This window comes from Micropterus salmoides, unplaced genomic scaffold (assembly GCF_014851395.1).
Source record: "Micropterus salmoides isolate LMB-PRFRI ecotype aquatic unplaced genomic scaffold, ASM1485139v1 Ms_hic_scaffold_1, whole genome shotgun sequence".
Lineage (NCBI taxonomy): Eukaryota > Metazoa > Chordata > Actinopteri > Centrarchiformes > Centrarchidae > Micropterus > Micropterus salmoides.
In genome coordinates, this window is record NW_024040040.1 from 65,615,492 (window position 1) to 65,635,964 (window position 20,473).

General features: G+C 39.5%; 1 protein-coding gene across 1 annotated transcript in view; it reads right to left on the minus strand.

Moving 5' to 3' along the window:
- The window catches only part of lcor (ligand dependent nuclear receptor corepressor), an 82,100-nt gene extending 63,386 nt beyond the window's left edge, over positions 1-18,714 (minus strand). Inside the window, exon 1 of the mRNA XM_038711919.1 lies at positions 18,530-18,714. Within this exon, the coding sequence (XP_038567847.1) occupies positions 18,530-18,626 (97 nt within the window). The 5' untranslated portion in view covers positions 18,627-18,714. The remainder of the gene's footprint in view (positions 1-18,529) is intronic.
- Positions 18,715-20,473: the final 1,759 nt, after the last annotated feature.

Here is a 20,473-nt window from a genome sequence, read left to right on the forward strand (position 1 = left end):
TGGATAATTTCACCTTTTTGGACTTTTAATGAAACCACTGATATAATCTTTATTGCATTATATTTTATAAGCTATTTATACACTTCTACGTTTTACAGTAAAATCTCAATCTGAAAAGTGACCACTAACTACAGCTGCCGAATTAATGTAGTAGAAGTGACAGCGACAGTCAGGCTGTGATTGGTAGTAAGTCAGCGGTCGATCGGCGGTCGCCAGTCGTTACGTGTGAACTACTCAACGACGCATCAAAACGGCTCCCCGACACATTTCTGACACATCGCAGACGTCTGCCAGATATCTAGCATCGTCCGACCAGCTCTCTCTGTTGCTCAGACGATCCCCTGCTACCTGCGTGTGCTGATCCATTCTTTCACCCAGATTCTTTGTCTTTATAATTGCTATCTTTATAATAACAAACAACAGCTGTTTCATGTCTAGGTTCGCGTCTTTTCCCGTTTCACATTTCACGTGTGTTTTCTTGACAAAAGTGGTTTGGAGACCAGCGTCGGGTGACAGAGCCGCTGTCAGCTCGTGTAGTGTGTGACACCCTGTCACCGATCAGTTCCGTAGTGTGAACGACTTCAAGACTCCCATCAGAAGACAGCAAGTTGTGTAGTGTGAACGGCAAGGCCATCGGCCGACGTTGAAAGTCAATAAATGTATTAGAGTATAAGTTTCTTATACTGTACTCCACCACTGATTTGGAGTATAATTGCAATGCAGTAACACGGCTTTTTAAAATGAGGACCGTCTTTAATTTGGTTACAAAAAGTAACAAAATGTGTCCAGTAGATGTTTACAAGCTGTGATAAAAATAAAACAATCAGACCTTCAATGAAAACGAAAAGAAAGCACAAGAGAGAGGGATGAAAGTTCCTCATGCACCTACATTGCCAAAACACACACACACACACATCTTGTTGTTGAAAGCATCTGATCTGAAGCCATTTTGGAGCTGAAGCTAAGTGCTGCAGTGAGTTAAATAGGTGGGCAACTATGTGACACATATATAATGACAGACACACATACATGCGTGTGCACAGACATGCACATAAATGACCATATGGCTGCTTTTAAGTTCACATTCACACACACACTCTTGCGCAGCACCAACATTCAGTGAGCACACTCAAAGCAGGGGAAGTCTTAAAATAAAATAGTAATTATATGTAAATCCATATGACATTATTGGCCCACACTGACACACACACACACACACACACACAAATATAGAAGTATATTGATGACAAAAGATTTGAGAGAGCCCAAAACTAATTTAAGCGCCACTCACAGGGATGGATTTGTAAGAGCAGAATAATTATATTTGAGAGTAAAATTAATCTCAAAGAAGTTACTAGCTATTTCTCATAGTGGTTGCTTTCTATGTCAGTTGTAATGTTCTGAACCAGATGTAGGATTTTCTTATTTCTTCTTTTATTTCTGTTTTTATGAATAATTTGAGAAAATTGTTAGAACCATTTTTAGAAAACCATTTATGAATGAGGCTCATTGTGACTTCTGAGCTAAATGCTGCCTTCATAAATCTAATGAGATGGAGATGAAGTAGTTGGGTTCTAACTAAGATCTAATCCAGTTCCATGTGTGTTTAAAAAATACTATTGTTTCAAAAGAAAAAAGAAAAATTAATGATAAAATGACTATGGGCTGTGGCAACATTCTGAATGAGATCATTTTCACAATAGGTGTGGCACAAATCCGATATACCAATAAGAATAATCTAGGAAACAGGATCAGTTGGGTTGCCAGAATTTGGCTGAACTTCAGTGCAGATCCACATGGCCGCAATAAGTGAATTTGTAAACTACACGATAAGGCAAATAGACGTAAAATATGTGAATTATCTGTTGTCCTAAATGGTTGCCAATCTATCTTTACAAAGGGCACAATATGTTCAAAGCTGAATCTTTTCCCTGTGCAGACTTTAACTTTGAAAAAGACATGACCCAGACGTCCTAATGTGGGTGTGTCCTATTGCAGCTTGCTCATCAAAAAAAGTTTAGCAATGCAATCTCAAGTGCACAAAGCTGCACAGCTGGAGAAAATTGACTGACTGCAGACTCCAGAAATGAGCATGCGCATGTTTGGGAATATACACAGATCTGATCTGAGTCTGCTCTTACAAATACGTCCCTGTGCGCTCTCATAGGTTGACTTGCAGACTGAGTGGCGCTCAAATTAGTTATGTGCTCTTTTGTCATCAATAAACTTCCATACACACACACACCTTTTGCTAAAAGAGAAATATTTATGACTGGTTGTTAAAGCTGTGTGTGTGTGTGTGTGTGTGTGTGTGTGTGTGTGTGTGTGCGTGCGTGTGCGAGAGAGAGAGAGAGAGAGAGAAAGAGAGGTAGAGAGAAGAGAGGGAGGGCAGCTTAGAGTTCAATATTGACATAGCAGCAGAGGAGCTCCGTCGCATTAATATTAAATGGTATTATAGAGGAATGTTCTCTTTCTTAGCTCCACCTACAGCTCAGCAATACACACACACACACACACACACACACACACACACACACACACAAACGAAGTCGTTCCTCTGGGTGTGTTTATAGCTCTATCTATCCTTGAACTGTTCCCTAAACAGCCTCCTGCCCAATTTGTGCTCTCAGTCCAAAGGTGGACGGTCCAAAGAGCCACTGATAGGCTGTGACACACCTTAGTTCACAAAATGTTCGCGACTCATTAACCACATCCAAAACTAACACACTGCAAAACAATGTGACACAGATAAAATAACACTCCACTCATATGAGAAAAAGGCACAAACAGAAAAACAGTGTTTGGTTTTGACACCATCACTCGTTTCTCGCCTGAAGCTTTTCTTTAATAATTAGTGTCATATATTCTCCAGTGGATTTTTATTGTGTTCTAAAAATAACTAAACAATTGGATTTTGTTTAATCATATTTTGGTGACTTATTAAAATGCTTACAGATATCTTATTATGACAACAGCAGGACACACACATACAGTTGACTTGGCTAGTATCTAAAATTGCAGTAGTGCAACACAGAAAATCACTGCTTAACATGTATTTTATAAAGATTTGTGGGTTAGCTAAATAGGCCAGTGCAAGAAGTTTCCTCTGGCTACGGGAGTGAGCATAACATTACAGTTCTGCAAATAATAAAAAACAGTGATTCATCTGTTCACTAAAACTCTGTTTGAGATGTGGTGGCTGTGATGCTATCACATCTACCTCTACTAAAACTGAAACATTCAAGACATGGTGACAAATGTAATTGGCTGCTTATGACCCCTCTAATAATACAATTTCTCTCTTTTACAAGTAGTTTTTTTATATGACTCACATGAGTTTGTCCTTGTGGTTCTGATCTTTTACACTGATTTATACGAGCTTTGGCTCTTCAGTGTGCAACACAGTACTTTCATTGTTGTGGCAAAACGGAATAGTGGCAGATAAAATGCCCAAATTGCAAAAGGCTGCAATGATAATTGACCAGAGCGAATGTGTTTAATGCAGCTTTTTAAGTCAGGAAGCATAATAAATATAAGTTAGTCACACATTAGCTAATGAACTAATTTCATTCACATGTTCCAAACCCTCAAACTTTACGCGTCAAAATTCAATTAGCCTACTTTGAAACCACTTGTTCCACATGGATTACCATTAATATCATAGTTGCAATATTGAACAAACAAAATAGAGTAGCAAACTAGGATGAGCCACTGGTTGAGGAAGCATAGTATATGGTCAAAAAGTGAGTGGATAAACTTGTTTATATCATCCTTAGTTTCAATCAAAGGAGATACAGCATAAAATTATACTTGGCTTCCAACTTTGTGGCAACAATTTGTGTTTGTCCCTTGTGCCTCTGTGCACAAAGCCAGCTTCACGAAGAAATGCTGTTTCCTGTTTGGTGTGGAGGAACACAGAGATCGGACCTCAACATCTTCCAAACTCACTAATGCTCAATGTGACAGTCCCATATGGATGACAATTTTGGGGTGTGCACTTTTTTTCTTGTCTATATAAAAAAAAGAGCCTCTAGTGTTGACACAGCTCATTAATTAGTTTATTAGAAGTTAATTAACTGGAAGAATTGATAATCAATTCATCATCATTTAAGAAATATTTAAAGAAAAAAAGTCAACCAGTCACTGGTTTCAGCTTCTCAAATGGGATGATGACAAGCAATTTTATGATTTCCCCTTAGAAACTGTGATTTGTATTTAATTTTTTGTATTTAATGCAGTCTTTATATATTCAAATCGCTCAATTTACCCAACCATTTCTTCAATGCCCAAACTCTTAAGTTCTTAAGTAATAATAATCTTTATTTGTAAAGCACTTTTCAAAAACAAGTTACAAAGTGCTTTAACAAGTGTGAAGACAATAAGTAAGCACAGTGACTGAATGTTTCTTTCCACAACGACCTGCATAGTTTCTAACTTTTGTACTGCGCCCCACCAAACACACACACACACACACACTTTACCATTTCTCTTAGATGATATTATCATATTTGAAAGGAATTTGTCCTTCTGGTTTTGACCCTTACATTCATTACTATGGGTTTCAGCTCCTCAGTGTGCAGCACAGTGCTTTCATTGTTTCATTGTCAAAACAGCAACACTGGCAGCTGAACTCTCAACATTGCTTGTAATGCTGATTTAACAGAAAGAAATGTGTTTCATGCAGCATTTTGAGTACAGCATGCAAAATACTACAAATATGAGTCACATTATATCTTTCACACGCTCCAAACTATACTCATCTAATGAACCCTTTTTTAAGCATTGCTAAAAAGCAATTGCTTTGAAAACCCTTGCTCCGCATTGGACCACAATTTATCTACCAGTTACCTTTTTGAACACACAGATGTTGCACTTTGATTTATTTCTCTATTGTGCAGCTTTACTGAACTAAATTATGAAATAATATGTCCGTACAGTGTTTTTGTGTGTGTGTGTTTAAGGTTTGTGCATAGAGATACTCAAACCATTAGGAGGAAATCTGGACATTTACATGATCTGGCCACAGATCAGATCATGTAAGAAATAATAATATTAGTAAGAACAAGTATGTACAATCAACACTGACACATTTGAAAAAACAACATAGAGAAAATATGGATAGAAAAAACCCAACCTGCCTACGCCTCAATTAAGTCTGAGACGAAAATTTCTACAGCTACCACTGCAACACATTAGGCATGTGTGTGTGTCTGTGTCTACAGCACATACTCATTTGAGGGTGGGTGTTAGAAAATATACCAGAATAAAAAGTTGCTGAATGTAAGAGCCTCTTAGCAGAAATTAAATGAAAAAATTCAAGAGATCCTTCAGCAAGCAGTGGACTCACAATGGCTTTATTCCTGCCTATGAAAAATTAGGGCCTGTAGTGACACTTTGTCATAATCTTGATAAAAATCACAAAATACTGAAGGCAGAATGAAAATCAGTGTAGACATGGAGGAAAACACTTGTGAGGAAGGTCTAGAAGAAGAATGAGAGTACATGATGAGAGGACTGAAGAAAAGGGAAGACATGAAGGTAGGAGAAGAGTCAGACAGATGATAAAATATCTAAGAAGAATCTGAGAAGAAGTTGACAAAAAAAGGAGGTGAACATGTGATGTTAAAGGAGAAGGTGAAGGAGAGGAGGTAGAAGCGAAACATTTAAGAAAAATAAAGAAAAAGAGAGAGGGCAGATGGAAAGGATGCAGCAGGGAGCGGAGGAGATAAAAATGCAAGTGACATTTTTCCTGATGGTGACGCTGTTTGTTGCTTGACCTTCAGTTTTATTAGCGTGTGTGTGTAGCAGACTGGTGGGCTTGACACCTAACTGAGGGTGACACGGTCACACACGGAGGAGAGCTGAGAGCCCCCCAGCTCTGTCAGCCCGGCCCTCACACAGCACAGCTGGCCCTGTCACCTCCACTCATCCTGCCCGACTCAAAGTCTGCATGTACAGTAACTTAGTGTGTGTGTGTGTGTGTGTGTGTGTGTGTGTGTGTGTGTGTGTGTGTCTCCAGTACGCTGCTTGGTAAAAGCCAGATGCAGAGGCTTGTGAGGGTTAAGGTGCATTTAATAATTTTACTGTCCCACTGCACTACATAACCATGAATTCTCTACAAGCGTTGCCAGCTCTATTGTTCAATCAGGGCTCGTGGTCAAGTTAAAACAAAAAAGAATGCCAGAAAAATGCCATTTTTAAACAGACATTTAAAACAAACTTCTGGCTGACTGATTGTCTCAATTGTCACTGCACTGACTGATTCAGCGGTGTTATAATGCTGCATGGAGCATCTTAAAAACACAGAACACTCACAACAGAGAAAAATTGGTACAGCGTGCAAGGAAAAAGCGGCTTTGAACAAAAGTTACAATTCTCATTCTATGCACAAACCAACCACAGAATATGAGGCAAGGGGCCATTATGTGTGCTTTGGTTTCTCCAATGCTTCAAGGTAAAGACTCTTGAGAACACAAAAGACAATGCTGGTGGAAATTCAAACTTCTCTACAGCCATGTTCTCCGTGACTTCACCTTGAAGACAATGAAATATTCATGTACGAGCAAAGCAATAAACGGAAAACAAAAAGTGCATCTCAAACTCTGATAAAGCAGAACAAGAAACGTATGTGCACACCGACACTTGTACAGTAAGCAGCTATGAGAGCAGCAGGCAGTCTGCGGGGAAAAAAAACTGGGTGGATGAGACAGACTGCAGGTTTGCAGACAAAGAAACAGAAATGGCCTGTAAGGTGGGAGGTAAGGCTGTAGGCGGTGCTGAAGAAATCGCTCAAGTCTGTGAGAGAAAATCTACATTACTGCTCATCAGTGGCTTTAATGAAGCCCGCAGGATGTCACTTACTACACATTGTTGGTTTTGGTCCTTTAATGGCATTTTACAATTGGAAATTGACAATAAATGAAAATACAGATAACTCCGGTCTTAAGCTTTTAATATGGAACTTAGATTGTTTCTTTGCAAACAAGCTCCTCCGACTGGGCCACAAAGATTTAACTTCTGTCTCACTGCTGCAAACTACAGCAAGGCCCTCCAATTCCTCGTCTTGTACATAAATAAAACATTCCCCTCCATTTTTGAGGCTTTTACGATGCTGGTTGTTTCTAATCTACATTATTTTGCATAGGGTTGGTTTGTTCATCCACTGCTAGCTGCAAGGTGTCAATTTCTCCTCCTTCAGGCTGTGTACATCTTGGTTTTCTCGGTTGTTTCATTTTTTACCCAAATCACACAGGAAAAAACTGGCTGCCATGAATCACCTACAGTGGCCCATAGGGGACAACAGCTGCATTCAAGTATGTCAACACCGTTAATAAAATACGAGCAAGGTGAAAAAAGGGCCTTTCCAAAAGTGTCAGCAGCATTTTGTGTCCATTTATTTTTAATTACTTTGTTGTTTTATGAATTTTAAAAAAGGCTTTTGCCCGCAAGCTGCCATAAATGTCTGACCCCGATCACCAAACTGTCAGCTTTAAATTCAAATCCTCCTTTGACGTGACCCTTTTTAATTCAAAATAGTTGATTTCTGCTTCATGCTTGCGCTCACTGAATATTCTAAAAATCTAAAGCCCCCGCTAGCTGCTTGTGGAGGCTAAAAGGCTCATTGCACCTCACAAAACACAAGTACTATTACACAATACCATTGCTTTAGCTTTCCTTAGGTCCTTACCAGTGAGCTATCAAATTTTTAATGGCAATTGGGCAAGCAGCTGACAATTTAACAGACCACATTTCCAACAACTTGCTATTGTTAAGCTGTGCTGCTATCAGGGTTTAACTAGAATTTGTCTTACTCGAACTTGGAGAAAGCTCCATCCATTTCCGTAAATACACCAAACATATTGGACCAAACAGAAGGTGGCCTGTACGAGGAGCTGACTGCTGTTTTGTGCGGAAGAATGACAAGGAGATCAGTCTTCCACGGCTGCTGTGAGTCAGAGCCCAACACATCCTGCCTGTAGCTTCAGAAACCATCACAGGAGAAGATCCTCTGTTCTGCTCTTCATACAATGGCTGCTGTGTGTTTTTAACGACGCTGACATCGCCGAGACGGCTTCTCTGGTTGTTGTGAAGTTGAACGTGGCAGCGATAGTGATAGCTCTGAAACCGAGCTCATTCTGACACAGTGGAGACGAGGGTTTGCATTGTGGCTCGCTCACAATGTCAAGGTTATGTTCATTTGAAAAGAGGAAGAGAAAAGAGTAAAGATCGTGAACTATAAAAGAAGTCAAAAATTAAAAGAACAGAAAATGAAATGAAGCTGAAAGTGAGACAGTATAGCCAGGTTTTTATCCAGATGCAGTGCAAATGAAAAATGTGCATTAAAAAAGGAGGAGGGAAACACACCTTCTGGCACTGAATGGGAAGGTTGGTGCTTTCTCACCAGTCTCTCGTCAGTCTCTTTTCTTTCTAGACTTCACTCCCTGTTTTCTTCTCAACAGTTTGTCATGCAGAGGAAGACCAAAACAGTTCAGAAAAAAAGGTTTGCAAAGATAAAATCTAACTGAAGCAGAAAAGGTGTGGATACAGATTCAGATAATGCCATCCTCTTCGAGACATTTAGCAGATTGTCTTTCTCTAGTGTTGGAGCAAATGAACAGGAAGTGTTTCAGTGCTGTGTTCAGGCACACCTCCGCAGGAGGAGTTGCTGCATATTTCTGTGTCACTGTTACTCTTTTGAGTCTGTATTTTCTGCCCTGAACCCAAATCTCAGCTTTTCTTCTTCTAAATCTAAAGGGACAGTAAACAAACAATAACTTCTGAGGTTAGCTAACGTTACTCAAAGAAAAAAACACTACAGAGGAACTTCATTGTTTAGCAGGTCAGAAAAAAAGATGGAACCATGCTTTGGTAAAGTTGTTTGATTAAGAGATGTAGAAGCATGAAGGTACGCTGCATGAGGGAAGTCTGAGTTTGAGTATTGGAGCCGGAACATGTCGAAATGGTGAATCCTTTCCATGAACCACAGAGCATGTGAGAGATTAGAAGGTTTTTTGCAGGACTTCTCATTATTGGGTAGACCGGACACATTTTTAACAGTTTATTTGCTATATTTTTGTAAAGAAAAATCTTGCACACCTCTATCACAAGTGTCTGTTACTACATTTGTTGTAGTGATATGTGTCACAGAGTATTGAAAACTGCCAAATAATGAAAGCTGGCACTGAATGTGTGGTCAGATTTATAATCTTGTTTACTCATTCTTTGATCAAATACTTCCTCCTTTAAATCAAGCAGTTTCTAGCAGGCAAAGGTGTTGTGTTTAGACAACATCTAAAAGTGGTATTATACCTAAGCTTATTTATCATATTGACAATTGTATTAAAAAATTCAAACAACACTCTGCTGTGCTATGCTGAATGTTTTCCAGTATAAAAGGTTAATTAACTTAAAGACTTTCCTACAAATTAATGTTTTCAAAAACACAATTTGCTAAAAATTTGTTTGTCTGTCAGAATTAAAGAAACAAATGCTACGATTTTCATGAAACTTGGCAAAAGGGTATAGCATGGGCTGACAATTCAATTTTAGAGTGATTTCACTTTTGTTAGCATTGCGAGATAGGCCAATTGTAATACTGGTGTATATGGCAAAATGGGCTAAATTCATTGTGCACATGCGAACCCATTGTAATACAAGTGAATGGTGTGCCGCCACTAAACAGCCAGCTCAAACATAACTGTAGAAACAAATGCAGCATGTATGTAAGAAATACAGATTTTCCGACCTGTGTGAAGTACATAATAAATGCACAGTTTAGATGATGAGGCTTCAGCTAATCACAGGCATATTTTGACTTACTGTAATTCTAATAACTTTGGAAATATATCAACATGTATATAGTGGTTGCACTTGAAGATCTGCATATGTTGGAGACCGGACTATTGGTCTTGGCGGAGGCCTGTGCTCTCATAGTGCCCTTCTAGTTGTTCATTATATTTATAAACCACAGTTTCCCTGTCTGTAAGGCAGCAGCAGAGTTTTCCTGCCTCATGTCCAAGGCCAAATCATAATGAAGTCCCATTCAGTCTTTGAATTGCAAATAATTGGCCATTGTTTCCATGTCGTTTTTTTATGCAAACCTCATCTGTCATGTGTCCTCCCAGGGTTTTTTTGTATTAAGGCACCATACCTTCTCCCTTCTCTTACCCTCTCCCTCACTGACACTCATTCCAACTACTCCACTTCTGTCTTTGAGAATCTGTATTTCCCAGGGAGGGAACCTGAACCACCTGTGGGCAGCAGAAGCAGTGGCCTGGCACACTGCCATGCCCAGTAGGTACAGAGTCTTTAAACAAGCACGCCCAGATTAAACCTCATAAATACACACACACACGTCATATCAAAGCACTGCTTAATAACCATAACAAATTACACAGTACACATACACACTCTGAAAGCATGTATGCTTTTATTTTTATTTTGCAGCTTGAATTTCCATATTGTTAACTTGTATTTATCAGTTTTTATTGGTATCTTTTATTTAATTATGCTTATTATAAATTTAATCTGTTGGTTTGTGTCTTCTTGAAGTGTATTATGTCTTTTAAATACTTACTAAATAAATAAAAGTGAGTTTATGTAACTTTTGAAGAAGTAATACATTCTTCCTCTTAAAAGTGAAGTTGCAATAAAAGCAATAAAACGTACCATTGTTTAATTCAATTCCATACACTCTGGGGTTTCACTGCTACAGCCTGACCTGGTCTGATTTGAACAGTAGCCTTTGGTTGCTAATGTCAGCTAACTTTTGCTAAATACTGCTGTATAACACACATTAGCGAGATACTTTGTTGTTTCTATTGTTGTTGTGTCCAGGGGCGTCACTTTGTGTTGAAAAGTGGTGAGGACATAAGGGTTCATATGCATGATGATACACTTGCGTCATAAGAGCTGACAGTGCTCAAAAACAAGATGAGAAGATTTTTAATGATACTTCTGAAGAAATATGAAATGCTGAAATATATGAGTGGGGGGTCTGGGGGTGGCTACCCCAGATGATTTTCAACATTAAACACTTAATTTCCTGCATTCTGGAGACATTTTAAGGTAGAAATGTCTTTATTTATATAAATAAAGAGAAAAAAAATTCAGCTGGTAGGTGACAAATGCCTTCACAAAGTGATGGGGACAAAATCAGCCATTTCAAAATGTGGTGGGGAGATGTCCCCAGTGTCTCCAGTGTCACCAGTTTAAATGACACCTATGGTTGTGTCTGTAATAGAGCTGCAACGATTTTTTTCACAATGCATTAATTTGTTGATTAACTTCTCCATTGATAATTTGGTGAATAAAATGTCAAAACATAGTAAAAAATTACACAATACTACAGAAACACAAGTTGCTGATTATTTCTTAAATGATTCAGAGTAGACGGTTGCAGTTGCCCTCAGACTATCCCTTTAACTGTGAACCATGACAGCTTACCGCTGCTTAACAGACTCTTCAGCTCCATTATTATCTCATTAGCTGGTTCCTCTTGTTCAGGAATACCAAAGTGCTGCTTAATTAATTGTTAATGACAGTCTGAATGATGCACACTTTTCCCTTTAACTCCATTAATACCGAATTCTCAAAGAGACCCAGAGATTTCAGACTTCCCTCATTAAAATATGGCATTCCCTAAGCTTAATCGTCACCACTACATGACTAACCCCAAGTCTTAACCCGCACGCACCTCTTTGAAGAAGGCTGAACAAAATGTTCTCAATTTCAAGGTCCTTCCAAAGACACAGTAAAAGTACAACAGCACATATACACCCACACACACACACACACACACACACACTCAGGCTCCTCCATGCCTTTGATCAAATACTATGAAAAGCAAATTGCTCAAATATGACCTTCCAGACAAAAGCAATTCACTGATGGTGGATCCAAGTAAACATTCCTGCTGCTCTATAGCCTCAACACTTCTTACCAGTCCAGTGTGTGAGAGTGTGAGTGAGTGTGTGCGAACTCCAAACACAAACTCCATACCATGCATGAGCCCACGTGGCGTCAGTGTCAAAAGAACTGTACCAAGGGGGTCAGGTAGCTCACATAACAAAAATAAGTCTCTCTCAAACACACACACACACACACACACACGCAGGAACGCTCACATAAATTGTGTACAAAGTTTAGTTTAAGGAAAAGCAGGACTTTGGTCAGGGCAAAGGGAAGAAAAGAGAGAATGAAGTGTTTCTTTTCTTCCTTGTTAAACACATCAGATTCAGTTCACTTCAGAAGATTTAAGATTTAGATTAAGACATTAAAATGTTGGTGGAAAGAAAGAATAAAAAATAAGAGAATAAAGAAAATGTGTTTTTTAAGATTTAAGATTTTCAAAATATGACATCAAAACTAGCAACAGTTACAAAACAGACATTCCTAAGATAATAACAAAAAAATAAAGAACTTTTAAATAGATTTTACAACACACACACACAAAATGAAATCTGGTCCCTGCAATACATAAAGATGTGTTTTTGGCAATTTAACAACACAAGCATAAAAGACCTGCAAGCATGTCCTGAATCTGAAGAATTCCCTGTTTGGATTATTACCAGGTAAATCCTTGTAACCACATCAAATATCAACCTCTAAAATATAATTACTCAGACACAAACAAACTTGCAGAGAGCTTCATGACCATGATAAAGGCCACAGGACAAAACTGTATCTTTCTTAGTGACTTTTTAATAATGACCAAACACAAAGAAAAAAAAACATTTTAACTACTACTATTTTGTAGGTCCTTAGATAACTGACTACAACATGAAGAAGATGACCATATAGAAGAGAACTGGGGATTGACTGATCTGCTGACAATTTAATATCATTCATGTTTTTGGTCTATAGAATTTATCACAACTTCCAAGAGCTCAAAGTGACTTTTCAAACAGGTTTTTTTTCCAACCAAGTGACCAAGTTTATTTATTGATTAAAACTTAATTAAAACTTTTTCTGGTTATTTTAAATAGTTGCAGACTAATTTTCTCTTGAATGACTAACTGAAATTAAAGCTGGAGTAGGCAACTTTGGAGAAACTAGCAAGAGACGGCTAGATTTTGAAAGGATCCAATTGAGATAACGCATCCCCTCCCTTTAGGACTCCCCCTGAAGCCACTCCCCCAAAAAACATTTTCATGCACAATGTGTGCATGGGTAGAGTACGTATAGGTAAACACGTAAGTGGGCCAGCTTATTCCAGTCCTGCGACAGCCACAGATACAGGATTTTTTCATTTTTGTGTAAGAGCGTTTGATTTATTGCTGCTGAGATGTAAAGAGAATTTCAAAAAATATAAAAAAAAATGCTTATGAAATAAATTACCAACCATAGCTTTAAACGGGTTCACCTCTAATTTAAACCAACTGACTGTGAAGAAGCAGAATAGGATTACATTAAATTCAGGTTTAAGACAAACAACATTTAATCCGATAGTCGGACCACTTTCATATAAACCCTCAAAAAGAACGCAAACCTGCTTAGTGACTTTAACAACAAACATTTCTGCCTCTAATGTGGTTTTCAAGACTCTCATACTTTTCTCTTGAAGACGCTCCAACTCAAAAATTATAATAAAAAGCTTCCCATTCCCAGGGGAGGAAAACTGCAAAACACTGGCAAAAATAAGAAGTAGCTTTACATGAAAGATTAAAAAAAGAAGAATGAACACAACCATAAAAAAGACCTTTTTAGGAAGTCAGCTGCCTTGCTCCTCTCCTCAGACTCAAAAAAGTGTGTTCATTTAAAGCTTTCACGCTCTCGATGCTTCTTTAACATGTTGAATAAAAAGGATTATTTTTTTTATATATTTGACTAGTTTCTCAACAACCGGGAAGAACAAGAGGATAAAAAGAGCAGGTGTGTAACCAGAACAACGATGGTTTCAGTCCTTCTGGCACTTTAGACAAATGTGTGTTAGTGTGTTTGAACGTGAGGCTGGAAAAGAGCACAGCACTCAGCGGACGATTTCTGGATAAGTAAAGGTTCTCACACACACACACACACACACACACACAAACACACCTTCTGTCGACATTCACTCAGTGCCAGCGGTGTATTTTGCTTTTCCACAGATTGCAGTCGACCCCCCTCCCCCCCACCCCAAAGAGAGCAGCCCTCCTCCCACGGGGCTCCTGGTTGGCATGGATAGGCCCCCGAGATAGCTCCACACACACTTTCACACACATAACTGTCAAGCAGAGGGTGTGTGTGCATGCATGTGTAATGAAGAGGGTATGTAGAGATTTACAGTGTTGGCACTGGGTCTAGTCAAATGGGTGGATCGCTGCCACTCTCCCCACCAGCTCCTGATAAATGTGCCATGTTTTGTTTTCTTTGAAAAGAATTAGCAAAATGAGAAAGTAGCAGGCAGATCTCTCGAGGCGTCCATCTGTCCATTACTGAAATAAAAGCCGTCCGCTTAGAGAGGGGGGTGTGGTGAAGGGATTATAAGACAAGGATTTGACTTTGAGTACAGTGAACTCGAGGGACTAGATAGACAGATCGATAGAAAGAAAATCAGGAAGATCTGTTCACTTAATGACAACATGGATGATTTGTGCATTACAATTTTAATGTGAGGTATAGGAGGAGCCGTTTGCTGTTTTTATAGACTCTGCCCACGCTGTCAAATCCTCTTACAAAATCAGCATGATTCGTCTCCAACTCATTCATTAATCAGCAGTAAATGAAAGGAAAACATGCAGCTCAAGGAACCGACACAACTAATCATGTGACACTTGCAGGCAGCAAAGAAGCGTGCACTACAGTAGAGCTAAAACAATTAGTCGATAAATCAATTAGTTAGGAAATCTACTGATGTTTTGAATTAATCTATGAATGTCTGTCGTCACATTTTATGAGGTTATCACCCTAAAAAAATTTTAATTTCCATTCTCAAATGTTCCCAAACTGACTTGATACAAACAAAATGTTATGATATTAGAATTATTAAAGGCTTCTATCATGGTATATGTATTTTTATATAATAACAGGCCTATATATGATGTCATAGTAACCTTTTTGGAAATCCTAATGATAATAATAAACACACGGGAAACATCTTTTTACGAACTAAATTCAATAAATAATTAAACATTGATGCAAAGATTCCAATATTACCAATGGGCAGTCTGGCTCACTGATATCCAACATTGTACACAGTGCCTTAATACAGCAACAGATACTGAAGGAGAATTGACGTACTTTTTCATGGCACATCATCATACTGCCAAAACCTGTTTGATGCGAGTCTCAGACTGCTGACTACTAGGGACCCCAAAAATGTTTACCAGTGGTTGGAATAAGTCACCAGATAACCACTGTATCGAAAAACTTTAGTCACCAAAAAGCCACATTGTACCTACACTCACGTTAAGCTCAAATAGTGGCCGTTTTGGTGTTCAGAGAAGCTCTGCCTGTGAGAAGTGTTGGAGGTAAAGTAGCAATCTGCCACTCAGACTCACACATCTCTTTCTCTCCCTCACAGTCTGTCTCTCTCCAGCACTGCCACAACCTTTCAGCAATCAAATTAGCTGCACTCTCTTACCCAGAATATGTGCCAAAGGAATCAGCAGTTGGGCTGTAATTGCTACCAGCTAATAATGTTAACCTTTCTATGGCATATAGGCCCCTACTTTATTATCAGTATAGCACAGAACAAGAAGATGAGGCCTGTGTCGACAAACTGCATCCTTTCACACTACGAACTGGAATAAAGTGTAAGATGTCCACTTTGTTACCTGACCTTCTTAGACCAAATGCCTCTAACACAAGGATCATTATGTTCTTAATAACAAGGCTGTTCATTGAAGGGTATGACTCATACCAAAATGTGATTTCATTATAGCCCATATTTTGGTGTGTTTGTTCTTTTATTGTTATCTTATTTTGGACGCTTCTCAGATATCAACTCTTCAGCACAAACAGTTTCATTAACTGTTTCATAAACCTTGTGCCTTTTTTCAATTGGAAAAAAGGGCTTTTCAATTGGTGTTGCTTTTCTTAGTTTTAACCGGTCATTTCAACACTTTTGGGCTGAGTGCTGTTGGTCAAACAAAACCACGAACACATTTTTCACTACTTGATGACATTTAGTTGTTCAAATGATGATTGGATTTATTGAGAGAATAATTGTTGCTTCTTGCAGCTCTAATGACGTACCATTTCACAAAAATGCCGGAAACCCATACAATGCCTTACAGCCCAAACTTTATTAAATGAATAGAAAAACTAACAATAATTGCAACACTTTTACAAACTGGATATTAAACATTTCAAAGCACTGTTTTTCTTTTAGGAAACTACATAACAAGATTCTTCACCTGGTCAGAAGACAAGAGTGTCTTGTGATGTTCTGGCTGTTTCAGAGCCGATTAGCCATCAAACAAATAAACATGTCAGACTTCAATCTGAGAGCCCTAAAAGTCGTCACACGCAGAAATATGCCGAACTAACACACAGCCTGTATCAACACACACACAAACAGAGTACCCCATATAGAACTAAAGCAGGCTCTAATATCCAACTGTGAGTTCATTACTCTTGTGGCATTTCTATCTCCTGTGGTATCATTGTGATATTCTTACATGGATTCAAGGCACACAATAGTGAGCTTAAACAGCGTATTTATCATGCTTATTGTATCTCCATTGACTTTAGAATCATAGTATGCCTACAGGGGCTTAAATCAAATATCTGAATAGGATCCTTCCAGTGTTTAGGTTAAAATTGCCTAAAGCTCTTTTTCATTATAGGTTAACTACAAACCTTGAAAATGGGTTACACTTTTAGGGAGGGAGCAATACATCATCCTCTTCTGGTTTTAACTCCAACCCAGTGACCCACAAAATCATTAAGACAGCGCTAATTAGACTATATGCACGCAAAAGCAGGACACCAAGGAGGTGATGCTTTCCTTAACAATAGCCTATGTGAAGTCAGAAAATAGGTTGGAGCTCACTTTTATTGAGCAAAAACATATTTTTGTAGCAATAATCTCAATTAAAAATCACACATCAAATGATCAAGGGAAAGCCATTGTTGCCTTTTGTTGACACTGCTAGTTGTGATTCCTTATGGCTTTATGCTGATCACACCAACTGGAGCTCAGAGATTATCCAACCTCTTAATCTAACACTACATCCCTTCATTAGGGGGGCTTCTTACTAAAAGGCACCGCTAGCCAACTCGGGAATCAGGCCATGTCAGCTATTAGAAAGCAGTCGTATGGGTAAGTTGTTGGCAGGTCAACGCTCAACATCTGCACACAGAAGTGATTCCAAAAACAACCCGCAACACCCCGACTCTGCTGCCGCGGTGCTGTTTTACACGGCCGCTAAAAGCCAGATTAGGATCCGGAGCAGAGAGCAGAGGAAACCCGGAGAGGTTAAGAGATCAGAGGCAAAGAGTGGATGGATATAATCTTGCCATAACATCGGGATAGGTCAATGTAACCGGATTAAACGGAGCTAATGAAATACACGAAATGGGGGATTGGGCAAGGAGGAGTAATGCTAGATGGGAAAGATGTATGGATGAGAAAATCCAAAATAAAAGCAGACATGAACTAATGGGGAAAGCAGAGAGTGGTTAAGAACTAGCCTAATGTTTTTATCAGTTCTTCAACAAGACAAAGACTGACACACGCCGTGGCCGCTGCAGTTAATTGTCCCCGCAGAGCCAGAGAGGTGTTGTCCAGTCCTAAACATTTTTAAAACATCATAAATATGTCTTCATGCAAACTGCGCCGGACAAATCTCAACCGCAGAGTTCCCCACCACCACATTCATTCACGTTTCAACAAGTACCAAGGCAGATTTACAGGCGGCCAGTGGGTCATTTCTCGCTGCCGATCCCCGCCTAAACCTTCCCCCTAAAATACAAAATTATTTCCTCTGACATTTCCCCCAATGCAGCAATGCGCGCTCCCAAAAGCCGATTTCCAGGGAAGTGGAGGGGGAGGAGGTGGGGGGCGTCATGTTTGGAGATTGAGAACGCGCACCGCCCCCCACCACCACCACCAAAAACTAAACCCGGCGGCGCGCACGCGGGCACGGGCCGGCCTATAGCCGGGAAGCCGATTGGCTGTCGCATCTCCATCTGCACACGTGACATGCCCTGCTTACAATAAATAAACAGCTATGGAATAATGTATTAAAATGCCCCCACGGCCCCAAACCTCCGACACTCTGAATAAAACAAAACTTAACAGCCAACAGGTCACAAACTCAAAGTCTGCAGGTGAAACACCTGGCAACATGCCCTGCAGGAGCTCAAAAACTTAGAGCTGAATATTTCTGGATGTCCGGTGGGAGGCTGGCAGCAGCGCCAGGCAACAGCCGTAAGAAAAAAAATGACAGCTTCATGAGAGCCTATAGGTTTTTCATAAGACATTACAGCCACGGCTTTCTGCTCATACCACTCCAAAAACACAAACGCAAACATAGTTATCGACACCCTCCGGCCGCCCGGACCACGCCAACACACACGCACACACAATGTCAAGAGAGCTTACCTACACAGTGAATGAGTTTGTGCCTCCAAGAGTCAAGTTCCTGCCGAAAGCCGCGCCTCTCTACCGTGCATTGCTGCCTTTTGCACAGACTCGCCATTTTCTATCGGCCCCTCCCGTGGGCGCGCACATACTGCTGGGTGCTTCCCTGCGCGCACGTCACCGGTGGTTTTTATTCTAGGGCTGGGTGGAGTGAGATATGAAGGGGACGGGGCTGCAGCATCCTCCTTTCTATAGCGCTCGTTTGTCCCACCCACCAGAAAGTGGCCCCTCCACCTTCTCCTCCCCTTCATCCCTCCCAGCATCTCTGCGCGAGAATGTGCTGTCATTGGTCGTTTAATGGGATGTTTGTCTGTTTTAATGTTGTATAGGGTAGGCCTACAGCACATGGCGCCTGTTCTCCAAATTTGCAATGGCTCAAAGCTATGTGTGTCAAAGGGCGCGGGTGTGCAGGGGATTTAATGTGCATGAAGACATTTCATTGTTTAAATTAGCAGATATACATTGCGGTAGTAAATAAACTGTAGCCTAGATTATAAAGGCTGTGTAACATATACAAAGAGGCATTGTTATCAAAATGTGCTGTAGTATTATGATAAAAAAAAAAAAGCCTACAGCTCCTTGATGTGACTGTAAACAGACTGAGACCCCATAATGTTTCTTTAAGGCTCACAGTGTTTCTACCAGGAAACACTCAGTTCACCCAGTTACTACACCAATATTCATGTAGACTAATATTCTTATTTAGCTGATTTTAATGTGTTACGTTGCATTTCATTACTAAATACAAATTAATAAACACTTCCCCCAACATTAAGATCTAAATGCTTTTCAACATTTTCTCCAGGCTGCCAGGAATTCTAGTGGAAAAATAATGAACCCTGGTACAACTTAATAGGCCTACTGGAATCAGCGTAAAAATGTGTAAATTAGTAAACTCTCCAAGGTTGCCAAAACCACATGATCTCAGTGTCCTATGTCAAAAGGGGCAAAAAGCTGTCAAAATACGCTATCTATTTATTTAAATGAACATACACTGCATGTACACTACAGCTTAGCTGTCCATAGGGATTCACATACACACAGCTTGACTGGAAAACATATGCAACACAGCACCTACAACGGACTTCAATACCATAGCCTACAATATCATAAAAACTGAATGAAAACCAAAAGAGTTGTCTTTAAAAACTGTTCAGGGTTGATTTTAAAGTAATCCCATTCAAATTTAGTAGGCTATCATCTAATTTAGTCAATAATCAAAACTTGACAGTTGTCTGCTTTGTGATTTCTAATATTTATTATGTCAGACTTTGAATGCCTGTCTCTACCTTGATAAAGGTTGGAGATGCTGGAAGTAAGTCTAGGACTTTATCCCTCTTCCTCTGACAAATTAATTAGTTTAGTTAATCAACCAACTAAACAAACAGTGGTGAGATCTGCTGATTAGGCTACTGGCTCCAAAATTTTAGTTGTACCATTATATTTCATCTTAAAATGCTTGATTTAGAAGTGACATGATTAATGTACGAACTGCTATTACAGATTAATTGATTAATCAGTTGATCTACCAATGTGGAGGTCAATTTTGGCCATGGCTTATCAATAATGAAAAGTAGGCTACCTTTTGCTTAATGCAACCACTGGTTTCCCAAAATCAGTTTTGCATCATTTGGGTCAGCTTGCTATTTTTTCCCTGCTTCTTCTAAGCTTTTTAATCAATTAAAGCCTTATTGGCTTTGGATCCACATCGCCTCATTTAACAAACCCTCGCCACCTCAGTGCTGCGGGTTTAGCGCAAAGGAAGAACAATAAATCAAGTTCTATAAAGCTTTCCGAAACGCGGGTCTAATCACCAAATTGAAACATGAAATGACACAGTATCATTAACAGGAACCTCACAGCCGTTTTACAATCCTACAGAGACGGTGGGCAGCACATAAAAAA